The 27173-nt window shown below is 35.2% G+C and overlaps 12 protein-coding genes across 12 annotated transcripts; 7 read left to right on the top strand and 5 right to left on the bottom strand. All coding sequences in view use genetic code 12, as the record gives it.

The window, feature by feature from the left end:
- Window positions 1-897: 897 nt before the first annotated feature.
- HST7 (mitogen-activated protein kinase kinase) lies at window positions 898-2559 on the top strand (the record flags this gene model as incomplete). The annotated part of the gene is made up of 1 exon (XM_049407703.1): window positions 898-2559. One exon carries the CDS (start codon window positions 898-900, stop codon window positions 2557-2559), a length of 1662 nt encoding a protein of 553 aa, XP_049262912.1.
- Window positions 2560-2662: 103 nt separating this feature from the next.
- Window positions 2663-5065, bottom strand: J8A68_003808 (uncharacterized protein; the record flags this gene model as incomplete). Its single annotated transcript, XM_049407702.1, has 1 exon — window positions 2663-5065. The coding sequence occupies one exon, from the start codon at window positions 5063-5065 to the stop codon at window positions 2663-2665; it is 2403 nt and encodes an 800-aa protein (XP_049262911.1).
- Window positions 5066-5392: 327 nt separating this feature from the next.
- On the top strand, window positions 5393-6997 carry J8A68_003807 (uncharacterized protein; the record flags this gene model as incomplete). The annotated part of the gene is made up of 2 exons (XM_049407701.1): window positions 5393-5415; window positions 5737-6997. 2 exons carry the CDS (start codon window positions 5393-5395, stop codon window positions 6995-6997), a joined length of 1284 nt encoding a protein of 427 aa, XP_049262910.1.
- A 33-nt stretch (window positions 6998-7030) lies between these two features.
- On the bottom strand, window positions 7031-8731 carry HGT3 (Hgt3p; the record flags this gene model as incomplete). The annotated part of the gene is made up of 1 exon (XM_049407700.1): window positions 7031-8731. One exon carries the CDS (start codon window positions 8729-8731, stop codon window positions 7031-7033), a length of 1701 nt encoding a protein of 566 aa, XP_049262909.1.
- Window positions 8732-10549: 1818 nt separating this feature from the next.
- Window positions 10550-11215, top strand: J8A68_003805 (uncharacterized protein; the record flags this gene model as incomplete). Its single annotated transcript, XM_049407699.1, has 1 exon — window positions 10550-11215. One exon carries the CDS (start codon window positions 10550-10552, stop codon window positions 11213-11215), a length of 666 nt encoding a protein of 221 aa, XP_049262908.1.
- A 1245-nt stretch (window positions 11216-12460) lies between these two features.
- On the top strand, window positions 12461-16446 carry MCM2 (MCM DNA helicase complex subunit; the record flags this gene model as incomplete). Its single annotated transcript, XM_049407697.1, has 2 exons — window positions 12461-15114; window positions 15543-16446. 2 exons carry the CDS (start codon window positions 12461-12463, stop codon window positions 16444-16446), a joined length of 3558 nt encoding a protein of 1185 aa, XP_049262907.1.
- A 1704-nt stretch (window positions 16447-18150) lies between these two features.
- Window positions 18151-18537, top strand: KRE1 (Kre1p; the record flags this gene model as incomplete). The annotated part of the gene is made up of 1 exon (XM_049407696.1): window positions 18151-18537. The coding sequence occupies one exon, from the start codon at window positions 18151-18153 to the stop codon at window positions 18535-18537; it is 387 nt and encodes a 128-aa protein (XP_049262906.1).
- A 1106-nt stretch (window positions 18538-19643) lies between these two features.
- Window positions 19644-20216, top strand: J8A68_003802 (uncharacterized protein; the record flags this gene model as incomplete). The annotated part of the gene is made up of 1 exon (XM_049407695.1): window positions 19644-20216. One exon carries the CDS (start codon window positions 19644-19646, stop codon window positions 20214-20216), a length of 573 nt encoding a protein of 190 aa, XP_049262905.1.
- A 1312-nt stretch (window positions 20217-21528) lies between these two features.
- J8A68_003801 (S-adenosylmethionine-dependent methyltransferase) lies at window positions 21529-22326 on the bottom strand (the record flags this gene model as incomplete). The annotated part of the gene is made up of 1 exon (XM_049407694.1): window positions 21529-22326. The coding sequence occupies one exon, from the start codon at window positions 22324-22326 to the stop codon at window positions 21529-21531; it is 798 nt and encodes a 265-aa protein (XP_049262904.1).
- Window positions 22327-22759: 433 nt separating this feature from the next.
- On the top strand, window positions 22760-24190 carry PRP42 (mRNA splicing protein; the record flags this gene model as incomplete). The annotated part of the gene is made up of 1 exon (XM_049407693.1): window positions 22760-24190. One exon carries the CDS (start codon window positions 22760-22762, stop codon window positions 24188-24190), a length of 1431 nt encoding a protein of 476 aa, XP_049262903.1.
- Window positions 24191-24196: 6 nt separating this feature from the next.
- On the bottom strand, window positions 24197-26048 carry J8A68_003799 (uncharacterized protein; the record flags this gene model as incomplete). Its single annotated transcript, XM_049407692.1, has 2 exons — window positions 24197-24236; window positions 24298-26048. 2 exons carry the CDS (start codon window positions 26046-26048, stop codon window positions 24197-24199), a joined length of 1791 nt encoding a protein of 596 aa, XP_049262902.1.
- A 432-nt stretch (window positions 26049-26480) lies between these two features.
- J8A68_003798 (riboflavin kinase) lies at window positions 26481-27032 on the bottom strand (the record flags this gene model as incomplete). The annotated part of the gene is made up of 1 exon (XM_049407691.1): window positions 26481-27032. One exon carries the CDS (start codon window positions 27030-27032, stop codon window positions 26481-26483), a length of 552 nt encoding a protein of 183 aa, XP_049262901.1.
- Window positions 27033-27173: the final 141 nt, after the last annotated feature.

Genomic DNA, 27173 nt, shown 5'->3' with positions numbered 1-27173 from the left:
CGCAAAGAGTCTTCTATTATTTATTTCGTGTAGACATATGCAAATTATGTAACGAAGTGAATATGTAACCCATTTTGTTGGAGTAGAATGGCCGTATTCACTCATTGAAACTTTCCAATATACCTCTAATATGCATTGCTAAACAATACTTTAATAAGATAAGCTAGGTGTTAATTAATAATCAACGTGTAATATGCAAAGTCTTAGAGTTGTAGAAGCTTGTGGAAAAACCTTGGCGATATTTCTTATTCCAGAGGCCAAGCGAGGGAGGAGAGGAGTCACATATCAATGCATATATCAATTCCACGCATATTTTCTCACAATAGGCTAACGTGGTTAGTCTAATGGAGCATCGCAGATCTTTTTTGAGGTGATGGGTAATGATGCATTTACTATCGACTTAGGATCAACCACTAATGTTACATGTATTTCCCAGATACACATCACAGTAGACTCGCACCAAAAGATTTTCCCACTTCCTCTCAATTTGTAGGAGATTCAAAGATTAAAATTAGAACGGACATTACTACCCGGTTGTATAGGGAGTAATTAATTATCTTTTATTATCTGATCCCCTGAATCTTCTTCTGGTTTGTATACTGTCAATAAAAAGCTTAAATGACAGGGAGAGTCAATTTATTAAACCTATTTTACCAGCAAAGAAAAAAAAAACACTAAAATTAAATTGTGCTCGTGTAAAAATATTCATAAGGCGATTCCCATTGGATCCTTAAATTTATTTATTTAATTAACTTTATTACACATTCTTCACATTCTTTCGTTTAATTAAGATATCAGATCAACTCATCTAACTGACTTCTATACCACATTAGCTACACGTTTTCTAACTAAGACATACCTATATATATATACAGGTACTCCTACTATCCAAAGATTATGTCTCAGAATTACATCACGCCAGGCCAGTTGCATTCCCCAAAAGATAAACAACTACCTCCAGTCCCATCTCCATTATCCAAAATCCAGTCATCATCCACATCCACAACAGACTCTGAACTATTACAAGCTAAAACACTAAGACGAAAGAACTTCAAAAAATTGTCCCTCACCGCTTCCCCGCCTAAGCCAACGTCGGGCAACAAGGATTGGAATGATGATGTTGCCATACTTAGAGAAGTGCCCACTTCGTTACGTGAAAGACGACATAGACCAGCTCCTATATTAAATCTACAACATCCACCACCCAGTCTGGGGTCTCCTTTGCTGCTGAGTTCATATTCTGATAATAAACCATCACCTTCTGCAGGTATTGTAATAAGTCAAACTATAAATCGTCAAACGCCTTCAAATTCAAACTTTAATGTTAATGCAAGTAATAGAAATATTGATCCAGATCAAGAGAATTCTACTGATGTAATAATAAATCAAATATCAAATTTAGAACTTAATAACTTACAAGGCAATAAACCACAACAACTACAACAACCAACAACAATAACAAGAAAACGTCAAACTGTCATCTCATCAATATCTCCAACAAAATCGAATTCTTCATCTCCAACTCAGAATAAAGCAACGCAAGGATTTGAACCCAATTATTCAACTTCTTTAGCTACAACCAGTGCATTCACTCTAAACAATGAAGATTTGTTAACATTAAAGACATTAGGTTCAGGTAATTCAGGCACAGTATCAAAAATCCTTCATATCCCAACTCAAAAAACAATGGCCAAAAAAATCATTCATATTGATCTGAAAAGTGTTATCCAACGTCAAATTATAAGAGAATTACGTATATTACATGAATGTCATTCTCCTTATATTATCGATTTTTATGGAGCTTTTTTAAATTCAAATAATACAATTGTGATCTGTATGGAATATTGTAATTGTGGATCATTAGATAAAATATTATCCCTATCCCCAAATAAACAATTTCCATTATTTGTCTTGAAAAAATTAGCATTTTCAATCTTATCAGGATTAACTTATTTATATACAACTCATAAAATCTTGCATCGGGATATAAAACCAAATAATGTTTTGATGACACATAAAGGAGAATTCAAATTATGCGATTTTGGTGTTTCACGAGAATTAACTAATTCTTTGGCGATGGCAGATACATTTGTTGGAACTTCGACATATATGTCTCCAGAAAGAATTCAAGGGTTGAATTATGGGGTGAAGTCGGATGTATGGTCTATGGGATTGATGTTGATTGAATTGGCAAGTGGTATACCCGTATGGACTGACGATGATGATGAGAATGAAGATAATGATGAAAAAGGGGAAAACCGATTCAAAGGTCCAGAAGGGATTTTAGATCTATTACAACGAATTGTAAATGAGAAAGCTCCTTCATTGACTGGAAAGATTAATCCTGTGACTAAAGCACCTTATGACAGGCAGCTTTGTGAATTTATTGATTCTTGTTTGATTAAAGATGATACGGCGAGAAAATCACCTTGGCAACTATTGGAAGATAAACAAGGATTCTTAAAAGGAGTGGAAGAAGGGATATATGATAAAGAACATAAGAATTGGGCTAAAAATATACGAAAATTGATGAAAGAAAAATACGAACAAGATAAATAGACACAACTTCATACGTTTTATATTTAAATAGTTAATTATTTCATTTCATTTCTAATAAAACTAAACTATTATGATATAGATTACAAATATATTTAAACCTTTCTTACAAAGTATGTATATCCTCATTCACCGCCTTCGATATCTCCACACCCTGGACCTTTTGATTATAACTCGAATTAGGCTGCAACTTCCTCGTACTCCTAATCTCATCCATAGCATATCCAGGAATCTTTATATTCCAATTCCGTTCCAAATGCAACTGTACATCCTTCGCCTCAATACTATCCACCTTTCTATGTTTCGCCAACCTACAAGCAAACCCCGTCACCGAATAAATAAACTCATCCGCCAAATCCAATAACAATTCCTCAACATTTCCATCAATACTTGTCCTACCATCACCTTCATCCACTCCGGTCGTACTTATCAAATCAGCTAGTTTTCGTTTATTCAATGCCCTTCCACCACCACTCTCTAATACACTGGCCAGACTACCACCACTTGCCAAATCAAACATGGGTAATTTTGTAATGGCAGGAGTATCCAATAAAATACTCAACGAATTCGCCGCACCTCCAGTCAATGATGGTCGAGTATCCGCATTGGAATTGAAAGTTATTATGGTCGGTGGTTTTACATCTAGACTACTGGAAATTGGTATGGAGGGGACACTGGGTTTGGTTATACCTTGAAGATTCAATCCACCGGGTTGCAATGTCACAGATCTCGATCTTGGTTTCAGTGGCGATTGTTGGGATTTGGTTTCTGATGCGGCGGGAGAAACTGATTTGCGCGCGGCAGTGGCTGAACCTGCGGCCGACACTGGACGGGTAGAGGATGCTGCAGAAGGAGGTGCTGCTGCTGCTGGAGTTGTTTTGGATGTGGTTGGTCCGGATCCTCTTTGTGTCGGAACTGGGGCCGAAACAGCTGGTGCATTATTGGCTTGAATCGGTTCAGTTGGTTGTGGTTGTGGAGGTTGGATTATTGAAGGTGGTGGCGGTTGATGTTGTGTTTGTGGCGTGGCTGTCGCATGTCTGCTTGGAATTCTTTGTTGAGGTATCGATTGTTGAGCTTGCTGTTGTTGTTGTTGAGGAGGCATGGGCATCGGAGGTTGTTGAAATGGAGTAGAAGCCTGCGACATTTGTTGTTGCTGTTGTTGTTGTTGTTGTTGAACTAGAGGTTTCGATGGCATTTGGGGAGTGTGTCTCATTGGAAGAGGCGTTGATGCCTGTGATTGTGCTTGTGCTTGTGCAGCCATCATTTGGGCCCTTTGCTGATTGGTAAGCCGTTGTTGCTGTTGGTTCTGTTGCTGTTGACCTTGTTGCATTTGAGGTGGGAACCTTTGTTCAATCTGTGGAGAGGAAGTTGCAGATGCTGTACCCACCCCAGGTACCGCTCCGGCGACTTGTTGCTGTTGTTGTTGACTCTTTGCTTGTGACACCAATTGATTTCTAATAAAAATTGCAACTTTCTGAAATTGTTGATATTTATTTTTATGTTCAATCAATTCTTTTTCAATAATATTTAGTTGATCAGGAGTAACATTCCCTTTTTTACCCTGTTCCAAAAGTTGGATCCTTCTCTGCACCTCTGTCATTCTTTGTCTAACTTGATTAAATCTCTCCATATTAATATTACTGGGACTGATGTTTGGCATGGATTGTCCACCTCCACCGCCACCACCTGCACCTGTTCCACTAGCTCCAGCAAAGTTACCCACGTTTCTATTTTGGGGAATTTGTTGATTTCCCATAGGTGGTGACTGCCGCGGAACCAAAGGTGATTGTCTCACTGGTTGTTGCCCTTGCTGCCCTGAACTTCCTGGTGCTTGTTTCTGTTGCATTAATGGAGATTGCCTGAGTGAAGGATTGGGCGACTGACCCATCAATGGTGTTGATTGATTCGATGTTTGTCTACTACCTTGCATATTCATTGGGATATGAGGAGACGGCTGCAGCTGTTGTTGTAAATATGAGTTGTTTGGCATTTGTCTGCTTTGTGCAGCAGCAAGTGCTTGAGCTTGAGCTTGAACTGCTTGAATTTGTTCTTGATGCAGCGGATCATTCAATGCATTCTGCATCTGCGGTTGTTGTTGTTGTTGTGATTGCTGTTGAAGTGCCTGTTGCTGCTGTTGTTGTTGTTGTTGGTTTCTTTGTTGTTGTTGCTGCTGTTGCTGCTGCTGTTGTTGTAATCGGTTCTTCTGTGCCAGATAATTCACCAATATCTTCCTTATACCTTCTGCCCTACGGAAGTGCTCTTGTCTTTCAGTCTCATTAGTCGCATTCTTTGCTAATGCCACTTCATTCTTCATTGCTTGAACTAACTGAGCCAATTGATTTGGATTGATATTCATTGGTCTACCCGTACCTCCACCTGCTTGCTGTTGACCTTGTTGTCGGTTTTGCATCTGTTGGTTGATGTTTGAGTTGTTCATGTTGGGAGTATTCAGATGATCATTACTACTGCTGCCCATACCTTGATTTGACATATTTGGATTGTTGTTCATGTTTTAATTGTTGCCAAAAATCAAATTCTCTGAAAATGCCAAAAAAACACAAAAGGAATCAGAAAAAAGTGGTCCGCTATTTGGTAGATATTCTAGCGGTACAAAGTTCACCAATAAGGTTAGATTAGTAAAAGATGAGTTGATGGATTCACTAAAAATCTGAACGTTTGTTATTTATTGTTTGAATTTTTTCATTTTCTTCGGAGCACTCCAAAAAGAGATTAATATTGATCACGTGAATAGAAGCGGTTGGTAGCGTGGTTTTACGTAAAATTTATCCATTCACACGACTCTTTCTGATCAATCAAAGATCGTTGCCAAAAAAGAATGTTCCATTTCAGATTCGCCTAGTCAATCTTCCAGTTCCGTACCAATTGAACTATAAATATGCATACTAGACTCTTGACACGGTCTTGTAACCGTGTAATATCAAGAACCCGAGCTTCTTACACCAGAACATTACTGCTGACCAAAAGATATTCAACTCTGGGCAATTACTATCAATATCAACCTCCACAACCGCCTCCAACCAGATCATTCTTTCGCCTGTTCTTATACACAGCCGCAGTATTCGCAGCCTTCGGGGGAGCTGCTTATTATATATGGTGGCCAAAACATACATTCCCCAGTTCAGTTGCCAAAATATTACGAAAAGGACTTTGGGCCGAAAGTGATAAAGGTGAGAATGATTATCAATTAGCATTGAAGTTTTATTTAGAAGCTTTGGAACATTGTAATGAACTTAAGATGGATAGGTTATCGGATGAATATACTGGTATTCAATTGAAGATTGCTGAGATGTTTGAGAGATTGAATATGAGAGCGGATGCTGCGTTTATATATAATGAGATTGCGACTTTGTATTTGACTGTTTTGACTTCGCCACAAGATTCACCAGAGGGGAAGAGGATTAGGACTTGGGAACAAAGACGGAAATTGATCCAGAAGGATTTGAGAATTGCTATTAAATTAGTTGAAATGAATCGAGAAAATTCACAATTATGTAAAGCGATTTTGGTTACGCATTTAATTATTGCTCAAGATGAAGTTAATAAAGTCATTGGAGGTCCAAGTAAATTAAGTCTAATTACTAAAGTTGATGAGAGCCAACCTGATCAAAACACCTATTCCGCCACATTGGAAAATGATAGTATCTTAATCACGGGAACTAATGGAGAAGTCACCCGGATCAAAAAGACACCAGAAGTATGGGAACCATTCACGGAGGAATTCTTCAATGCTATGGATTTATTAAGTGCAATCTGTATCTCTTCGGGTGATCTCGCGATGGCATCAAAGGTCAAGATCTCAATGACTGAATCTATGTTATTAGCTGATGTTGAACCTTCCAAGATGTTATTATCTCAATGTAATTTAGGTTCATTGTTATATATGCAAGCTGAAGAATTAGAAGCTCAAGAGATTGGAATGAGAAGAAAGTTTGCCGAATTGACTGGGATTGAATATGAAAAGTTCAAGAATCAAGCATTATTAGAAGATCAACAAGATAAAGAATCAATTCTTGACGCAATGAAAAACAAAGTTCCAACCGAAGACAAAGAATTATATCAAAATATCGTTTCTTCAAAGAAAATCTGTATCAAGCTTGCTACAAAAGCATATGAATCAGTCTTGGAATTTGCAAAATCATTCCCACCCGAAGTTGTCAAAGAACATAATCAAATTAATGAAACGGTTGCGTTGGCCACTTATGGATTAGGGGTTGTTAGTTTACATCTTGGAGATTATGGAAAAGCTGAAAGATATTTACGTGAATCTAGAGTAAGGTCACGGAAATGTAATTATACTTATTTGATTCTGGAAATTGAACGAGAATTAGAGAAGTTATTTAAGGAGAAGAAGAATATCAAGGAAGGAATTTCTAGAAAGGACCAACTTCGAGATATTGAAATGGATATTGTATTAAAGTGATCTATTTATTTGTTTATAATTGTATTTATTTTTTTAACTCCTAATACTACATTCTTCACTTGTACAATCACACCTCTTATGTCTAGAAAGTAATGAAGTGAATCTATTTGGTTTCCTGTATTGTTTCGCTTTGAATCTAATGATTTGTTCAAACGATGGCGGTTCAATTTCTTGCACGACCGAATTATCAATCGGCAACGATGCATCTACTGAACCCATTAACGGAGCCATTGTATCCGGTTTTAATAACGGAGTTGTAATTTGTGGGTTTGAACTATTACCTTCCAATTCCTGTCTCATGAGAGGTGTTGGACTTCTAGCACTTCTCACAAGTGAAGCATGAGATTGTTGTAAAATATCACTATTGGAACCATTCTCACTATCAAAATGACGAATGCTTCTATTTGATGCTCCGCTCGGAGTTCCATTTGAATGATACGAGAAAATCGAAGATTTATCATCAAAGATCGACCCCATATCTTCCAAACTAATCCCCTTAGTTTCAGGGAATAAATATCCAACGGCAAAAAATGAAATAGCACAAGAAGTAGCCGGTATCAAATATGTCTTCCACTTTATCAAATCCAATAAAATCGGTGATCCAAACCCAACTATAAAATTACAAAGCCAATTCGTGGCTGTACTGACTGCTGCACCCTTTGATCTAACACTATTAGGGAACACTTCACTCATTAACCAAGGGATTGGTCCCCAACTATATCCAAACGCCGCCATTGTGATCAGCATACATGCAACCACCGTGACGGGAGTGAAGGAGTTGTTTAAGAATAAGGAATATGCGGCGATGTACAAGGGGAGACCCATTAGGATTGCTCCGGATAATAATAATGGTTTTCTTCCCCAATCATCAACCAAGAACCAAGGAGGGATTGTGCTAATGATATAGATGATGGAATTTATACCTGTCATTAGGATGGCTTCACGACCTACCCAACCGGCCGATTCGAATATTAAAGGGGCATAATATGAAATTAAATTAATTCCATTAAATTGAGCAAACATTTGTGAAAAACAAGCTACTGATAATCTTTTTGCATATCGTTGAAATAAATATTTATAAGATCTTTCACCGCCTTCAATCCGGTCAATAAGGACACTTTCCTTGATGTTTCGATATTCATCTTTTGCATTCTCTTCTTCGACGTCTCCATTGGCATATAAATCAGCTATAACGATCATTCCTTCAACATCATGGTCATGATCCAATAACCATCTTGGAGTCTCCACAATCACAAAAGTACCTAAGTATAACAACATCCCGATAGCTACTTGAAGAATCAAGGGACTTCTCCAACTCCAATCACTTTCAATATATGAAAACGCATAATCAACCCAAATACTACTAGAATACCCAATAATGAGCCCCGTAAATTCCAAACAGGCATAAAAACCCCTATGATGGGAAGGACTAATCTCCGATTGATAACACGGCACAACCGTAGTCAAAAATCCAATCGCAACACCAGCAATCAATCTCCCGAGACTAAGATACCAAATATTGGTAGAAGCAGCTTGTAAAGTCCCCCCAATGATGAAAATAAACGATCCATATCTAATAGTTCTTCGTCTACCTGCCTTATCGGCGATTTTTCCGGCTATGAACGAAGATCCCAATGCACCGATTTCTAATATTGAGATCATGATACCGATTTCTGTTGGAGTTGGATCGTTGTAATAGGCTTTGAAATAGGTGTTGGTGATAAGGGAGGACATTATCCCTTGTTCGAATCCGAAGATGAATACTCCGAGGGAGACGAATATTGAGGTGAAGATCAAGAGAGATCTTCCGACGAGGAAAGATTCTTTGATTTGGATGTGGTGGTGGTGATGGTGTGTATTGGTTTCCATTTTCTATTTTCTGTATTGTTATCCTTCTATTGAAATTCTAAGTTGGTTTAAGTCAAGCGGATCATATGAACTTTTGGATTAAGGAAAAGGGGGTGGTAATAACAGTTGTAGATTTCATTTTCGTAGTACAAAATGGATCTGAATGAAAATTCTTTATCTAATAATAAATTAATTGGAGTGCATATTGCAAGTTAAACGAATGATTGCGTAATTGGGCATTAATTCTATTGTTCCATTGTTGGTAAAATTATTTCAGGTAAACTTACAACGCGATCTAGAATGTCAGGATATACATTAGAGATCAGTTCCCAAAACTAATTGCAAACTTTTCTATATTCTGCCTGTCGAAGATACTGTCCTGAAAAATCTCAAGATAGGTTTCTAGGTGTATGAATATTGACAGCTGCGCTGCCAAGCAAAAGAAACTTTTGAGATTGATTGCTTTTTCAAACAGTTACACAAAGTAACTAATTGCATAAGTTTAGAAATACTCCCCCCTAGACAATACTTCAAGATGACCAGAATAGGTATGTAACTACGTAGTACCTGAGATCTGATCTTTCTAATTTTTGGAAGAATCAATTGTTCTCGAGGAACACAATTAAATTTCCCCTTACAGTTGCCATACCAAATTCTATCGAAGCGGTTGTGGAAAGTGAACGAAAGTTGTCGATACTATTATCTCTTTTACTTGCCTATTGCTTTGATTGCAATATGTAAGTTAAAGTATTAAGTTATAAATAAATTAATTTTTTGCAATCAAAACAACTTACAAAAATGTGGTGACATGCAAATCAATGCAATTAAATAAAAACGTTTTATCCCCCCCAATGCTCGTGACTTCAATTACAACAAAATACGTGACATTTTAATAATTAGTAGCTGACCATTGAATATAATTAATAATAATAAAAAGGAAGGCAACATTATTGAAAATAAAATAAAAATGTGATGTGATCTAAAGGTAAATGAGATTTGGTCATGGTTCTCGTAATTTAAGAGTCTGGCCTTGACACGTCACTTCCGAATAAGATTTTTTGTATTCCGGAAGTATGCAAAGCAACTGCAAATTCAGTATATCGGTTATCTTGAATATCGTAATGGTTTTATATATAAATCTTTCCTTATTCCTGTTTGGATATTAAAATCATAGTTACTTCTAAGGAAAGAAGAAGACGATAGAAATTAATAGAAAAAGCAAAAGAAAGCACGAGATTTTTGCAACTTTGACTTAAAACGATTGTTGTTGCACGGGAGTCAGCCAGCCCCAGCAGAAAAATGATAAAAAATATTTTTTTTCCGTACTAACCGCGTTTCTTTTTCCTCTTGCCGTGGTAGTAAATTATAGTTTGAAAGGGCGCAGAAAGAAGGGCGGAGGGGTGGGAACTAAAAGATGACAGCGAAATCCGGATAAAGTCATTTGTTTACCTTTTATATATTTATTATTAGTGCTCCCCTATATAATAACGCCACTCGTAGTGTATTAAAGTTATACGTGCATATCCGTCATAAATAAATTTCATTTAGTATATAAATACCCTTTAAGTATGTTCATCTCGTTTTCATCTCATCGATTGTTTCTACCACTGTCAATTTCAAATCTCGAGTATTAAATACTGAGAAAAAAAATTTCATTTAATTTACACGAAACATATCAAAATACATATATCTAGTTATCCTCCAATGATGTCGACAATGCAAATAGACTCCTTGGAATCAGCCCCAAAGAGACAGAAACTACAAGAACAGCAAGACCAAGCAGAACAAATGTCTAATTATTTAGAAAAGCATCATAACCAACCCCACCACCATCATCATCATCACCATCGCAGCCCTCATCACACCCATCACAGCATGAGTCCAACCGTAAGTGAAGAACACTATATCCATAAGCCACACCATCATCAACACCATCGTTCTATTACTCCAGAAGGTAAAGGACAATACCATCACGGACCTACCCATGATGTCGCTGTAAATGCAACCTCATTTGGTATTCTTACTCCAATTAGTCATTCTCAATCATATGAATACTTGATGAATGATAATGACACACATTTACATCCAGTTGAACAACATAAAATGGTTGATTTCCTGATGCTTACAGAAGATCATTTTACGAACAAACCGCAAGCATTACATCACAATGAAGAAATGCAACTGATGAGTGGGCTACCACCGCAACCATATCAACAACAACAACAAATGCAACTGATGAGTATGGCACAGGAATCGAGTAGTGATTATGAATGTCCTTGTGGGCATCTACATGGTCCTGGACAAGGAAATCATCATGATATAACTTGTGTTGGTTTATCTGATCATCCATTATTAATTGGTCCCGAATAAAGAGAATAAAGAGAATAAGAAGAGGTGAAAAGTTTTTTAAAAAGCTTGCATTTTTTAATCTGTACATAGTGTAAAGTGCATCTTTTGTTATGGTTTTGATGATTTATATAGACTACTGTGTATTTTTACAGTTCTCAAAATAGTTTTTGGTTCATTTATATAAAAAGGTATTTAGGAGACAGGTTTTTATTAATAAAAAATTTTAAGAATTAACATGTAAAAAATTGTAGGGGTCAAAGGAATAGGAGGAGTAGGGGGTTATAGCTCCCCTCCTTATTGTTTAATGAGTTTTATTTTTTAATTTCTATTTCCTTCTTTTTTTTTGCACCCAAATTTAGATTTATTTTTTTACATGGGTTAGTAAGATTTCTAAGTAATTAGAAGAATGAAGAAGTTTAGAACTCCAAAGATCATATTATTTGTTGAGTAGAAAAGAGTTTATATTACTTGTAGGGATGACAAAAGCCAACTCCAATAGGATCCATTTCTTGAAGTACTCAATTTCTATTTGATCACCAGTATTAAAAAAACTCCATGAATCTTCGCATTGTTTCTTCATCTAGAACATAAATTACAATTCTTTTATAATTACCAGCCTGATTTCGATAATTATTAATCCTCTTATACGTATAGGATCTCGAATGGATCAATAAGTGAAACACAAGAAACAGTGCATTTTCTTTGTGATATAAGAAGATTGCGATCAGTTGGTAGCGCCATTCCAAGAAGTTAGAAACGATTCGTTTAAATGCAGATCTATATCAAAAATTAGCTGGAATTTGCTTCTTTGATTCTTTATTTGAATCATTCCCAGAAATAATTCGTGAAGCTTAATAGAAATATAAGTCCTGCATGAAGTGTTGCAACTACTGTTACTTTCACAGTTGAAGGAGACTTGTAATTCTAGTTCTCGATGACGAAACGTCAGCTCATCTTTTATTCCAACTTCAAGACTGGCAAGACTTTCCTCGGTGTCATTTAGCTGAATATTAACCTAAACGATACATTGAAAACACTAACTATATGATTGTGTGTACAATCTTCATAAAAAATTAATTTATCCCAATTAGGAAATCTAATTAATAAATTCTCGAGACACAAAAAAACATAAAATAAATTGAACGCGTCTTTCTCTCAAAAAGATTTTTCATAAAATGTCAATTCAATTTTTTTATTTTCATTTTCTCTGATACTCTTTCTTCTTTCTTATCAAGCTTTATACAACCAATACACACAATAAACACAATGTCAAGTCCGGTTCGTAATTCCAGAAAGAGACAAGCCGACGACACCGAAGACCAACACCCAGACTCTTCCATCGGTCACCACCCATCTTCTCCCTATCTCGCCTCCTCACCCCAACTCCCCCCATCGTCACCCGCCATCCCATTCAACGCCGAAGAATTAGACGAAGAAGACGAAATCCACAACGATATCGCCGATTTAAACCCCAGTGATGAAGAAGAAGATGGTGATGATTTGATCAATGATATGATGGAACGTGATTATCGTGCCAATCCTGAACAAGATAGATATGATTTAGGTGACCAACAAATCGATGATACTGGAGAATATGAAGAAATGGATGCTGCTACTAGAAGAAGAATTGATGAGCAATTAAATCGTCGTGATGCAATTTTGTCAAATGCAAATAGGTCAAGACGGACTGCGTTCTTGCAGGATGATGATGAGGATGAAGATGAAGCTGGTGGGATGATGGATCAATATGGGTTACCTATTCAGAGAAGAAGAAGACGGAGAGGGGGGGATGGTGATGGAGGGGAAGATGATTTTATGGAGGATGATGAAGAGGTTGAAATTGATCCGTTTAATGAAGAATTAAGTTTGGAAAGTTTGACTGATATTAAGGCTCCAAGTATTACTGAATGGATTTTACAACCGGCAGTTAGTAGATCTATTGCTCGTGAATTGAAGGCTTTCTTGTTGGAATATACTGATTCAAAGGGTAGATCGGTTTATGGTGCTCGTATTAGAACTTTGGGTGAAGTTAATGCTGAATCTTTGGAAGTTAGTTATAATCATTTAGCTGATTCAAAAGCAATATTGGCATTATTTTTAGCTACTTCTCCACAAGAAATGTTAAAGATTTTCGATATTGTTGCAATGGAAGCTACTGAATTACATTATCCTAATTATTCCCAAATTCATTCAGAAATTCATGTTAGAATCATAAATTTCCCAAATAAATTGAATTTACGTGATTTACGTGAAAATAACTTAAATCAATTGATTAAAGTTTCAGGAGTTGTAACCAGAAGAACTGGTGTTTTCCCTCAATTAAAATATGTCAAATTCGATTGTCTTAAATGTGGTGTTGTCCTTGGACCATTTATTCAAGATGCAAATGCCGAAGTTAGAATTTCATTCTGTACTAATTGTCAAAGTAAAGGTCCATTTAAAATGAATTCCGAAAAAACCTTATATAGAAACTATCAAAGAATCACCTTACAAGAAGCTCCAGGAACTGTTCCAGCCGGTAGATTACCCAGACATCGTGAAATCATCTTATTATCCGATTTAGTCGACGTTGCTAAACCAGGTGAAGAAATCGAAGTCACCGGAATATATAAAAACAACTATGATGGACAATTAAATGCCAAGAATGGATTCCCCGTCTTCGCCACTATTATCGAAGCCAATTCTATCAAAAGAAGAGAAACCACCGCTTTCTTGGGTGGTAACAGTGATAATATCGTCAATATCTGGACCGAAGAGGAAGAAAGAGAATTTAGAAAATTGTCACAAGAACGAGGCATTATCGATAAGATCATCGCTTCAATGGCACCATCGATCTATGGTCACAAAGATATCAAAACTGCCGTTGCATGTAGTTTATTCGGTGGGGTTCCCAAGAATGTGAATGGGAAATTATCAATCAGAGGTGATATTAATGTATTATTATTAGGTGACCCTGGGACGGCAAAATCACAAATTTTGAAGTATGTTGAAAAAACTGCTTCTCGTGCCGTTTTCGCCACTGGTCAAGGTGCTTCCGCTGTTGGGTTGACTGCTTCAGTTAGAAAGGATCCTATTACACGTGAATGGACATTGGAAGGTGGTGCGTTGGTATTGGCGGATAAGGGAACTTGTTTGATTGATGAATTTGATAAAATGAAAGATCAAGATCGTACTTCGATTCATGAAGCTATGGAACAACAAACGATCTCTGTCAGTAAGGCCGGTATTGTTACTACTTTACAAGCTAGATGTTCGATTGTGGCGGCAGCAAATCCAAATGGTGGAAGATATAATTCGACATTACCTTTATCTCAGAATGTTAATTTGACTGAACCTATTTTATCAAGATTTGATATTTTATGTGTGGTTCGTGATTTGGTTAATCCTGAGAGTGATGAAAGATTGGCTGGATTTGTTATTGATTCACATATGAGATCGCATCCTTCTAATACTGAAGATATTGAAGATGATGAAGATGACATGGATGATGATGATGAAGAAGGTGCCAAGAGAGCACGTAGATCTAGATCAGAAAAGATTTCTCAATTATACAGAGAGAAAGAACTGGAAATTTCTTCAATTCCACAAGAAACTCTTATGAAATATATTCAATATGCTAGAGTTAAGATTCAACCTAAATTACATCAAATGGATATTGATAAAGTAGCAAGAGTATATGCTGATTTAAGAAAAGAATCTATAACTACTGGTTCGTTCCCAATTACTGTTCGTCATTTAGAATCTATTTTAAGAATTGCTGAATCGTTTGCTAAGATGAGATTAAGTGATTTTGTTAGTCAAAATGATTTAAATAGAGCTATTAAAGTTAGTATTGATAGTTTTGTTGGTACTCAAAAGGTTACTGTTAGAAAACAATTACAAGCTAAATTCCAGAAATATACTTTACCTACAAGAGCAAGGTAAGTTCCTTATGTTTGTCTTTCCATTCTTTGTCTTATATATATGTTTTTATAAGTTTCTTCTTTAGTTCATGATGTATTTTTAATTAGATGTGTTTCTTTAAAGTTAATAAAATTTCGCACCCAAAATCTCATGCAAGGCATTCGCAGCTAAAACGGTTGACGTGATAAATTTGATAAATTTTTAGTCACACAAAAATTCTCAGAAAAAATCGCGATTCGCGGAAAACCTGAAAACCCACACAACTTTCAAACAAAACATCAAATCAGAGACCACGTAATCAGCAATAAACTGTATAGCCAAAGCACAAGATAAAGAAGAGGAGAAACAAACACACGTAAACGATGCTAAATCTTGATGAGTATGTAAACCTTACGAATTTATTACAACAACCAGCCTCAATTTACTAACAAAAACGCGTATTTAGTACCATTGAAAACATCAAACAATGCAAACCCATCCCAGAAGCAGATGTTGAAGAACTCTGCACAAAAGTAATCGAGCTTCTCATCCAGGAAGCAAATATTCAACATATAGACACCCCAGTCACAATATGTGGAGATATCCATGGACAACTCCATGATTTAATCACTTTATTCAAAACTGGTGGACCATGTCCTCAAACTCAATACTTATTTCTTGGAGATTTTGTCGATCGAGGGTTTTATTCATTAGAAAGTTTTTTATTATTAATGGCGTTGAAAGTTCGATATCCTGATCGAATGACTTTGATTAGAGGAAATCATGAAAGTAGACAAATCACCACCGTATATGGGTTTTATGATGAATGTATGAGAAAATATGGGACTGTTAATGTATGGCGATATTGTTGTGAAGTATTTGATTATCTTTCATTAGGTGCGATAATTGGTGGTGAAAATGGTGTATTTTGTATTCATGGAGGATTGAGTCCTGAAATCGATACTGTTGATCAAATTAGAATATTGGATAGAAAACAAGAGGTTCCACATGAAGGTGGGATGTGTGATTTATTATGGTCAGATCCTGAAGATGTTAATGGTTGGGCTATATCACCTAGAGGTGCCGGGTTTTTATTTGGGGAGAACGAAGTAAAGAAATTTTTACATCGGAATAAGATTTCTTTGATTGCTAGGGCACATCAATTGGTAATGGAGGGGTATAAAGAAATGTTTAATAGTGGATTGGTAACAGTTTGGTCTGCTCCTAATTATTGTTATCGATGTGGGAATGTTGCTAGTGTATTGACAATTGATGATAATTTAAATCGTGAGTATAAAGTATTTGAAGCTGCCACTCAAGATGTTAGTGCAATACCGTCAAAGAAACCTGCAATTGATTATTTCATATGACACCGCATTTGGAGAATGAGACTACGAATGTGGTAAAGGAGTAAGGGAGTATAGATAGGGCTCGGATTCCTGAGGGCTTTGCTGCAAAAATTGAAGGATGTTGCTATTAATAGCATGTGAGATTAAACTTCCAGTTGTTACACTGAATTAAAATACACATAGAATATTTGAGCAATTAAAGAGACACCAGGACAAAGATAAGAATATCTCTGGTCTCGTTGTTGTTGTTTTGATTAGGTATAGAGATCAGTGGAACGGCATTTGCCTTTGGGGTTTCAGTGTGATTCAGAGATTTAAACCCGAGGTAATTCTTCTAAAACAAAAAAATAAATTTTAGAAAAAGTTGAACAAAAATAAAAATAAAAATTCTAGAATTTTCATTCATTCATTTCAAGTACGTAATAGTAATGGGAAACAGCCTTGGCTGAGAAATTGAATACATTTTTCAGAAACATAAGGGTGAGACATAAAGCAGAGGCTGAGAAGAATAATAAAAAGTTGTTTAATATTTGCAGTGTATTGTATAGTTACAAGTTTGGTATAGGGAATAAATCAAGGAGTAAGGGTTGCTTTTGGCTTTTACTTTCGAAAGGGAGTTGAAAAATTTCATCATATCTTTAACTAGCAACAAGGATCGATTACACAAAATGATACGTTTTGAGTGTGAAAAAAAAATGAAGCCAAGGATTACAACACACACCTCATTGCCCAATCCCCTACGTACTGACTCGGGGTCTATTCATCTGTTAAACTTTTTCTCTCTTGGTATAGACAAACAATCGAAAGTTCTCCCTGGTCCAGAACGGTATAAAGCACAGTGGACCAAACTGCCATCTTTCAATTTCATAATTGAAACAGACAAAGGATGAAGTTCAACAACTTTTGTGTAATCAGTATGGTATCTCATCGGACCGTTTTATTTGGATGTACTGTGTCATAATTGGAGTGATTGTTTCGCTATCGTAACTGTTGTATTGTCTTGCGCCTGTTTGTTTCTATCTTTAGAATTGTTAATGAATACGACATTTTCCCTTCTCCGCGACATTTAACCGCAAAACTTTAATTTCATTTCATTTGATAGTTTTTCTGGCCACATTTCCGGAAAAGATTACATGGGTGACATCTAATATGTGTCTGCGTCCCTTGTGACTCTCGATGATCCTCCATTGACTTAATCTATATATCAACTAGACAACTGATAGAGCTTCTATGAGTAGGCTCTTTTTGTGTTTGACAGCCAAAAAAAATGTCTGTAATTTAATTGATCCAGGGCTTAAAAATAAAATTATTTTTTATGCGCTTACGGCTATTTTGTTAAAAATAATTTTTTACAATTTCTAATTAAATCATCATTCCTTTTTCCCTTAATTTTTTTTTTTATTTAAAATCATCTAATCCTCCTCCGTATTCCACCTCCTTCTTTCTCCTCTAGGTAAAAATATCTCACTTAAAAGGATATCCATAGAAAGGAATCTAAACATTAATCAAACCAAACGACCGGTTAGAACTTTTGCATACATCCATCACTCACGTCTAATACATAATTCATCTTACTGCGCAAGCTCAGCCCATCGCATTATTTATAACACACTTCCATACAATTGCATTCCAACTTACAACAACAAACCCCATAATCAAGCACATAACAATTTCACAATGAATACATTCCTATACATAACAACCTACTTATTCATAATTGTCGCAATGGCATTTGCAGCCGACCCAGCAACTACAACCACCACAACTAACACAACCCCAACCACCGCATCACCCACATTGGTATGGGTAACAGGCACCGACGCCAATGGAAACTTAGTAACCACTCAATCTCCATATACCCAACAATTCTCATCTATGTACACCGCCGTGGCAACTCCACAACTGGGTGAGATTGGATTAGGAACCATTAGTGGTTCAGTGGGGGAGATTCGGTCATATGAAGAGGTTACAGTTTCTCAAGGTGGTGCTGGTGGGTCATTAATTAGAAGAGCTAGTGGTGGTGATGAGATTGGCGCTAGGGGATATCTCTTGACAAGCGTTTTGAGTGGGTCATTTATTGCATTTTTCGGGTTGGCGGTTTTATTCTTTTGATAATCGGTATTTAAGACTAGAACAATTTTGGCGTTAGTTTATAGGCATATATATATATTCATATTTGAACAATTTTAATAGAGGAGCATTTTTAGCATATAACTTACTCTGTAGTATTCTTCCTCTTGTAAAGTCTCTATGGTATTCAAATTAGTTAGCTAACTTTACTAGCAAAGGATCTCCGTGCAATTAGATTATTTTATCCGCGCTACCATAAAAGCAAGATTAGGTCAAGGAATAATTTTTTCCGCTCCATTAGATGAGGCTTGATGAAACAGCACAGACAATAGTTTCACCCTTACAACCTCCTCCCTAAACTAGACTATCCCCCTCGACACTATTTCATAATTGAGATAAGGGATAGCTTCTAGTGAAATGTACATTTGAGATTGCTATAATTATTTCCGTGTTTGTATATTTAGGGAAATGAAATTTAGTTTGTACGAATTTAGCAGAGTTTTTGATGAAATTGGAACAAAAAATTCGAATTCTGTAGTAAAGATAAGACTAGAAATATTAACCCTCGACGTTTTCACATGTTTCACTATTCCAACTATTTATAGAGATACGATTATTTTACATCTCTCCGAGACACGTTGAAGCAAATAATGGCTGCAAATAGCTCATGCTGCACTACGGCCTTTGTTACCGGATTCAACTTACTACATGGATATCAGTGCCGTTATTATTGATGCGCTAGTAGCAATTTAGATGGCTGCAATAGCTTGGTCCTATCGTTATAATAGATGACTGCAAAAATCAATTGTGAAACATTTTGCAATTCTTTGAAGTGTCAATGGAAAAATTAATTGCCTTTGTGTTTTTTTCGGTTGTTAAATTAATTGTTTAAATTAATTTTGGATCCACAGTTTTTAAAAATGTTGCGTAATTCTACCCGAGTCTTTTATTACCGAGGAGAACAAGAATAATAATCGATAACGAACGCCGTAATGTACCCTTGAAATCAATTCCAAAAACAGACACTTCATCTGTCATCAGTCCATCATCTAATACTATTTCATCCAGATCCTAGTCCATCTTTAATATACCTGTTACATTTGTTTCAAATCTATAAATAAATTTTAGATCTAACTAAACGATAAACGATGACCGAGCCACACTTCAGAGAACGAACTGCCTCCCATTCCAGAGAACGAGCTTCCTCGCAGTCCAGAGAAAGAACTCCATCCATATCACGACAACAACAGCAACAACAGCAAGAACATACATCCGATGTATCAACATCCAAATATCGTTCACTCACATTAGAAAACAAAGGATCAGTAGCTCGAGATCATATGGCCAATGAACGAACATTCTTGGCATGGTTAAGAACTTCATTAGCATTAGTCACAATTGGAATCGGAATAACACAATTATTTCGATTAGATAAATCTTCAAATTTAAGAGTTAGCATGCATGAATCTGCATTTATAGATCTAAGCGATGTCGGAAATGAACCAATAAATTCCATAGTTAAGTATGGAAAACCTTTAGGTTCAATATTTATATTTATGGGGATTGTAACGTTATTATTTGGGGTTGAGAGATATTTTAAAGTACAGCATTTATTAACTAAGAATCAGTATCCTGCTACTAGATTGGGAATATTAATATTGATTAGTTTGGTGTTTATAATTATTGCAAGTACATTTTATATGATTATATCAACATCTTAGAATAGAGGTATTGAACGTGAGTCTCCCTTGATGAATATGTATAGATATACTGTAATATAGTACGAAGTAATGATAAAGCAATTGTTTTAACTGTAACTTAGTAATGATCGATGAGCTAATCCTCGTCAAGAACCCGTGTTAAATGTATCATTGTTAGGGCAGAGCCCTAATTCTTCCCAATGGCACGTGATTAAATACTATTAGGAAATTGGCATAACATGTAAAAATTCTAACATGTAAAAATTTTAACATGTAAAATTAACAATTACAGTTTATCCATATAACCTGTAGAAAAGATGATTGTACCTTCTTTCTCTTACACACAAACGTTTGTCTCTTACATCCACCATACAAAACATCATTTACTAACAAAATCCACCCCAACTAAGGAAAACCAAATTTCTTAATAGAAAAAAAATTTTCCCTCTCATTTTTAGAAATTTCTCCTTTTCTTACTTTCTCCATATAAACCTATACATATAATATATCGTCAAAATGGTATGTGAAGGGATGACCATGTTGAGGATGAAACTATAGATATCACTATTGAGAGAGACTGAGATGGATGGACTACTACAATTATTGGCAAGTTTGTCATGAATTAAGTCAGATGGAATGAAGGGCAAATGAACGGAAGTTCAGACAGCAACCAGAAAGATTCGCCTTTCTGTATTGAATATATCAAACGAGTCAATGTATTATCTACTACAGAGTCAAACAATGATGGCCTAATGGCTATTGAAAATTTTACCAAATTTATTGAAGATTTAGAAGAGGACTTATTCAAGATCCATTTATTTGTCAGCATATGTCCAAATTGGAAGATTAAACCCAACTCAAATGAATCTATACCTCAAAACAACACACACAAGAAGTTCATTATATACTAACATCTATTTTTTTAGGGTAAAGTTCACGGTTCCTTAGCTCGTGCTGGTAAAGTTAAATCTCAAACTCCAAAGGTTGAAAAGCAAGAAAAGCCAAAGAAGCCTCAAGGTAGAGCTTATGTTCGTTTATTATACACCAGAAGATTCGTCAATGTTACCTTAACTAACGGTAAGAGAAAGATGAACCCATCTCCAGCTTCTCAATAGATTTAATGGTTAATGAAATTTTTTAAATCATGTTGGAAAAACATATAGGTTGATCATACATGAGGTTTGTTACATTAGTTTTTATATCTTTGTCTTAATACATATTATTATTCATTTTGAGAAGATCTATTACACTTGCATTTATATGTCTATTAAATTATTTTGTTACTATTATTATACACAGAGGAAATGAAGAAATGAATGTGTGTTGGGTATTATTACCATTGTGGATTTAAGAAGAAAGAATAAACCCTTGATCTAATTTCAACGGTTTCTTCATCTTCTTCAAACATTGGTTTCCAATTCACCAATTCAATCTTTTCTGATTTAAATTCATGTTGTTCACAAGTTGTAAAGAATTCCAAATCATTTTCCAATAACCAAGGACGATGAGGACTGAAAACAACCAAACATTTCCCAGTAGATTTCAATCCTCTACGACAAGTACTCAACAATTTATGATGTTCAGTATGATTAAACACCAAATCAGATAAGATAATTAAATCAAACTTATCTTCTTCTTTAATATCTTGTTCCTGTAACTTACCTTCTTCTTCTGGGCCATATACTAATGGCACAATATTTTGACCCCAGATATATCCTTGGACTCTATAGTCACTCATCTTATCCCCTCCTTCTTTCTTTAAATGTTCAAAATTATAATCAATATGTGAAATCAAATCAGCATCAGGATAATCAGTACATACAACTTCCTTAGCATTATTTAAAGAACAAATCAACGAAGGTAATCCAGCAGCAGCACCCAATTCAAGCACTTTTTTACCCGATACAAGTGTGTCAGCATGTTTATCTAAATAATCAGCAGTATATATCCCAGCATTCCATAATAAATGGCCCCAAAGTGGTGATTTTCCAACTAGTTTTAAGGTGATTTCGGTAGGGGTGACAGTGGTGGATTTTCTAGTGTATTTTGCGAAATGGGATGATGGTGGGGGTGGAGTGAACCCTTCTGGTTCTTCAAAAAGTCCTCCTGATTCAAATTCGTCGTCTGACATGTCGTGGTTGATGGATCTACACAGAGAGAGAGATCGAGAGATGGCTGAAAAATCTTTTATTTTTTTCTTTTCTCGAGAGAGAGAAAGCGAGTTGGAACTCATTTTGCATTTAAAATATCTGAGACTATAAGAATGGTACTCCTCAAGTACAAAAAATATCTTTGGGAGACGTTCTATAAATTGGTTACAAATGATATGCAAACAATAGAAGTCAAGTGTCTTCAGAAAATAATATTTCAGCCAGGTCTCCTGTAAAGTTATCTTCTTCAACCAAACTTGTAACAAGCTGCAACTAATTACATTTGATCCAGGCGCTACCACGCTCTCCCATCGCTGCCAAAATTTGGTTGAGCTTTTTTTTTACAACCAAATTTTGGATTGATATTCTTTTTACAACCAAAGAAAGAGAATCCACTAAAGATAGAAGTCTAGAATGGAAATAATAAACAAGGAATGGTCAACGGTATCAACGGAATTAATACAAGATCCAAATAACTTAAATCTTTGGCAACGATTAGTTGAAACTGCTGAATTCAATGAGAAGAGAGGCATCACCAAAGTGACTCCACCACCAGAATTGGAATTATTACGATCATCTTATAGACAATTGCTCAAGAAATTTCCTTTATTGTTCAATTATTGGATAAGATATGCTGATTGGGAGTTTAAATTGGGCAATACTTCACGTGCTAATGAAATCTATCTTGAAGGTTTACAACATTTGAATTATTGTATTGAATTATGGATTTCTTATTTACAATTTAAAATGAATACTTTAACTAATAATTTAAATGAAATATTAAACTTATTTGAACAGGCTAGGAAGTTAATTGGATATCATTTCCATTCTTATGAATTTTATAAATTATATTTGTCATTTTTAGAAAATTTCCAAACTGATTCGAATCAATTCTTGAAGAAATATTATGTGTTATTGAGAATTATAATTGAGATTCCAATCTATCATTATGAATACTTTTATAAAAAATTCTTTGATGCTATTGCTCAAATTGGTCAAGAGGAAGATAACAAGCTTATCTCATTAATTGCCCCAGCGAAATTTACGTATAAGGATAATAAGTCATTATCAATAGAATTAAAGAATTCATTCATGGGTGCATATATAACTACTCAATTCAAGGTGTATGAATTGTTTAATTTCGAAAAGAAACTTTCAAGACAATATTTTGACGTGAAAATTATATCTAAGCAACAATTCGATACTTGGTATCAATATTTGGAATTTTTAGAATTAAAACAATATCCATTTTCATTCATTGAATTGACATTACATAGGTTCCTATATTCCACCGCACAATATCCTGATTCTTGGATTAAATTAGCTGATTTTTACATATTTCATGGAAAATATAACCTGGCAAAACAAGCATTATCTCGAGGGTTGATTTACAACGGGGATTATAGGCCCTTAATCAAATTGATCGATCTTGAAATATTTTTAAAACAGTATTTACGAGCAAGAGATTTACTTGTAAATTATATTAAATTCAACATATCAATTCCAATACCGATATATGAAAAATTACTTAGTATTGAAAGTATGTTGAATAAAGATGATGATGAGTACATCATAAATTTATTTAAACAAATCATTCAAGAAACTCAAAATGATTGGTTTTTTAATGTCCTATTAAATTACCCAATTGATCATGAAAAGAAAGTGTCCCTATTTAAAGAATTTGAACCCGAGTTTTTTAAAGGAAGAAATGGAGGGCTTTATCAAAATGCATATAATAAACTTACCAAAAATCAAGATACAATTGCAAACAACAACAACAATACTAAAAATGAAACCGTAAAGTCTTTTGACGAGGATTATGAACTTAGCCTAAATACAAATTAATCGTAGTTATAATAACATACCATGCAAGTAATGTATATCCCAATTTCTTATCAAAATGCCATTTGTTAAGTGGTAGATAAATCAAAAGTAATATAATTGTCACCAACAATGCAAAGGTACTGATTATTATATTATTAGTCAAATGAAATTTGACGGGATGCTTTGTTCTAGATGTCACGACTGCTCCATTAATCCCTACACCTAATAAGATTAATAACAATGGCGTACCCAAACATGAATTTATACCCAATATTGGATTGATCTTGGTTGCTAATGTCAAATTCGTTATCAAATCATTCACAGAATTACTCACTGAAAATACAATCAATCCTAATATATAATCCGATATTCTCCAAATCAATCCTAAATTCTTTAATAATTGTAAAAGGACAATCGACATCATGGAAACGATTACCAAACTATTGACAATCCCAACTGAAGTAATAACAATAACAATATGACTGTCTTTAACATGAGGAACAATAAGCAATACTATAGGAATATAAATTAGAATCCCCGGTAATACATACCAATATGAATAATTGAAAACTTCAAAATTAAGTAATAAAGGAACTTCTATAAGATACCAATATTTTAACCACCAATATTTCTTAAATTTTGATTTCCAATGATAACTATCTTCTTCAACATCTTTATGCACCGGTACTAACATAAACAACACAAATTCAATTGCAATGAAAAAGTATTCAATCCAATGATATTTCTCTGGCTTCTGTGGTTCAGCTTCTTGTGCAGCTTCTTGTGCAGCTTCTGGTGCGGGACTAGGTGTTCCTAACGGAGTAGTTTCGTCAGGATGTTCATAGGTGACTGTCAAAAAATCACCATAAGCTCCCTTCGGTTTTCCTTCAGGTGATGGCTTTTGTGATGATGGTTGCGATCCTGGCGGAGAAATAACTGAAGAAGATACAGACCTCGCCATTTGTTTTACTGGAGATGATGCAGATGTTCTCATTGGTGAAGCAACCCTTCTTGGGACTTGTGGCAGGGAAACAGTTCGAAGTGAAGATGGCCTTGAAATTATGGCTGGTCGATTGTTTTTTCTTCTTGCAGCAAGGATACTCATTGCATCTTCGATATTATAGGGTTGTTCCAAAATATCTTGATGATCTTCATGTTCGATAAGTAATTCTTCATCAAAATCTCGTAATTTATCTTTATCGAACAACATTAAGAATATGATATATGCAACATAGGTGGTTAACATAATTACACTTTCCACAAGGGTAATTTTCCCATCTGATAATATAATCAGAAATAAAGTAATGATTATCAAAACCCATGCCAAATCAATTGTTAACAATCGCGGTTGCTCCACTATGAAATTATGACCAAAGATACAAATTAATCCAATTATAACAGTAAACATAATAGCAATCGACCCAACAATTTGTCCAATAACCAAATCTGCCGAATTCGAATCCAAAGCCACGAAATAGTTAATTAAATCCGGAAATGAGTTGGTTAGAGGCACCAAAATAAAACTCAATATTTGATTATTTATTCCCAAAATCTTAGTTAATTCATTCAAATCACGAAATAAATAATTTGAAACCAATATACTCAAAGAAACTAGGATTAATGTTAACAAACTTAGAATTATTAATGAAAGACCGCCTAATGCCAATTCCCATGGGTATGAAGATGATGAACAATAATACCATGCTGATAATGTGAAATATGACGAATCGCAATGTTTCCTTATATATCGGCAATTATCTCCTGTCAATTTGGGGATATAACATTGCTTGGAATCGGGGTCATCTAAGGGTGCAGATTTAGCAGCTAAGGTTATGGCGATGAGTAGTGTGGAGACCAATATTCGACGGGATAGCTTCATTATGGAATTAGATTATATATATATATCGACAGGAAAGTATATACTGGGATTGATAATGATAGAAATTGTATTCGGAAGTTATAGTTTTTTAGATGATTCGGTTTAAGGGGGTAAATCGTAGACTTCACAGTGGAATTGCTTTTCTGAAAATTAATTTTTTTTGGGGTAATCAGAGGCACATGACTCAACCATAAACTTTACTTGCGTCAATGTCACTACATATTATTTACACAGTGAGTACAATTAATGAAACTTTCATAATAAATAACACAATCGACTAACTGACTAGCTGACTAACTTACATACAAGAAATGTCTAGACTTATTCTAAGTAAAACCCAAACATAAACACAAACCAGAAAAACAAAAATCACATTGATGAAAACGAGCTTGGCAAAATTTCATCTTACCTGTGCCTCAAAAACTACCGGTTTTATGCAACCAAAGTTCTAAACTTCATATAGGCATCTCTTTCGAGTATCTCTACTGCAATCTTAATATCTAAATTAATATCCTCAATCAAAGCCGCTTTGGTCGTATAATCCAATTCTGGTCTAATATATCCCAACACCGCAAATTTAATATCTGCTCCATAAAAATTATTATCAAATTTATGCATAATATGAACTTCAGCTGCTTTACTCTTATTATGATAAAATGGATTCCATCCAATTGACATCACCATCGGTAATACATCCAATTCTTGTCCTGCAAGTTGATTACCATGATTGAATACCACTTCTTGATCTTCACAATTGATTCTATGGGTGATGGAATCGGATTGTCCAGAATGGGGGATTAATCTACACCAACCGTAATAGATCCCCGTGTCTAATTTGTTGATATCATCGTTGATTGGGATATTGGCCGTGGGGATTCCTAGTTCGGATGAACCTCTTCCAAATCCTGTTATGACGGTTGAAGTTTCGACGAGGGGGAAGGGCGATTGGGGTTCTTCTGGGATGTCAGTTTTTGGACGTGGCATTTGGCAGAGGTGTACTTACGTTTAATTCTGGCTGATAACTCATATGAGTATGGGGACTAGGAATTTTTCACAGGAGTACAATTAGTGGAAATTTTCGCCAACAAATGTCGCATTAGTATGACAGATAGAAAATGTCGTCAT

The sequence above is a fragment of the Hemisphaericaspora subhashii genome, assembly GCF_019202705.1.
Source record: "Hemisphaericaspora subhashii strain CBS 10753 chromosome Unknown scaffold54, whole genome shotgun sequence".
Lineage (NCBI taxonomy): Eukaryota > Fungi > Ascomycota > Pichiomycetes > Serinales > Debaryomycetaceae > Hemisphaericaspora > Hemisphaericaspora subhashii.
The sequence above is the reverse complement of the archived record's forward strand: the minus strand, read 5'-3'. Positions and strand labels throughout refer to the sequence as shown.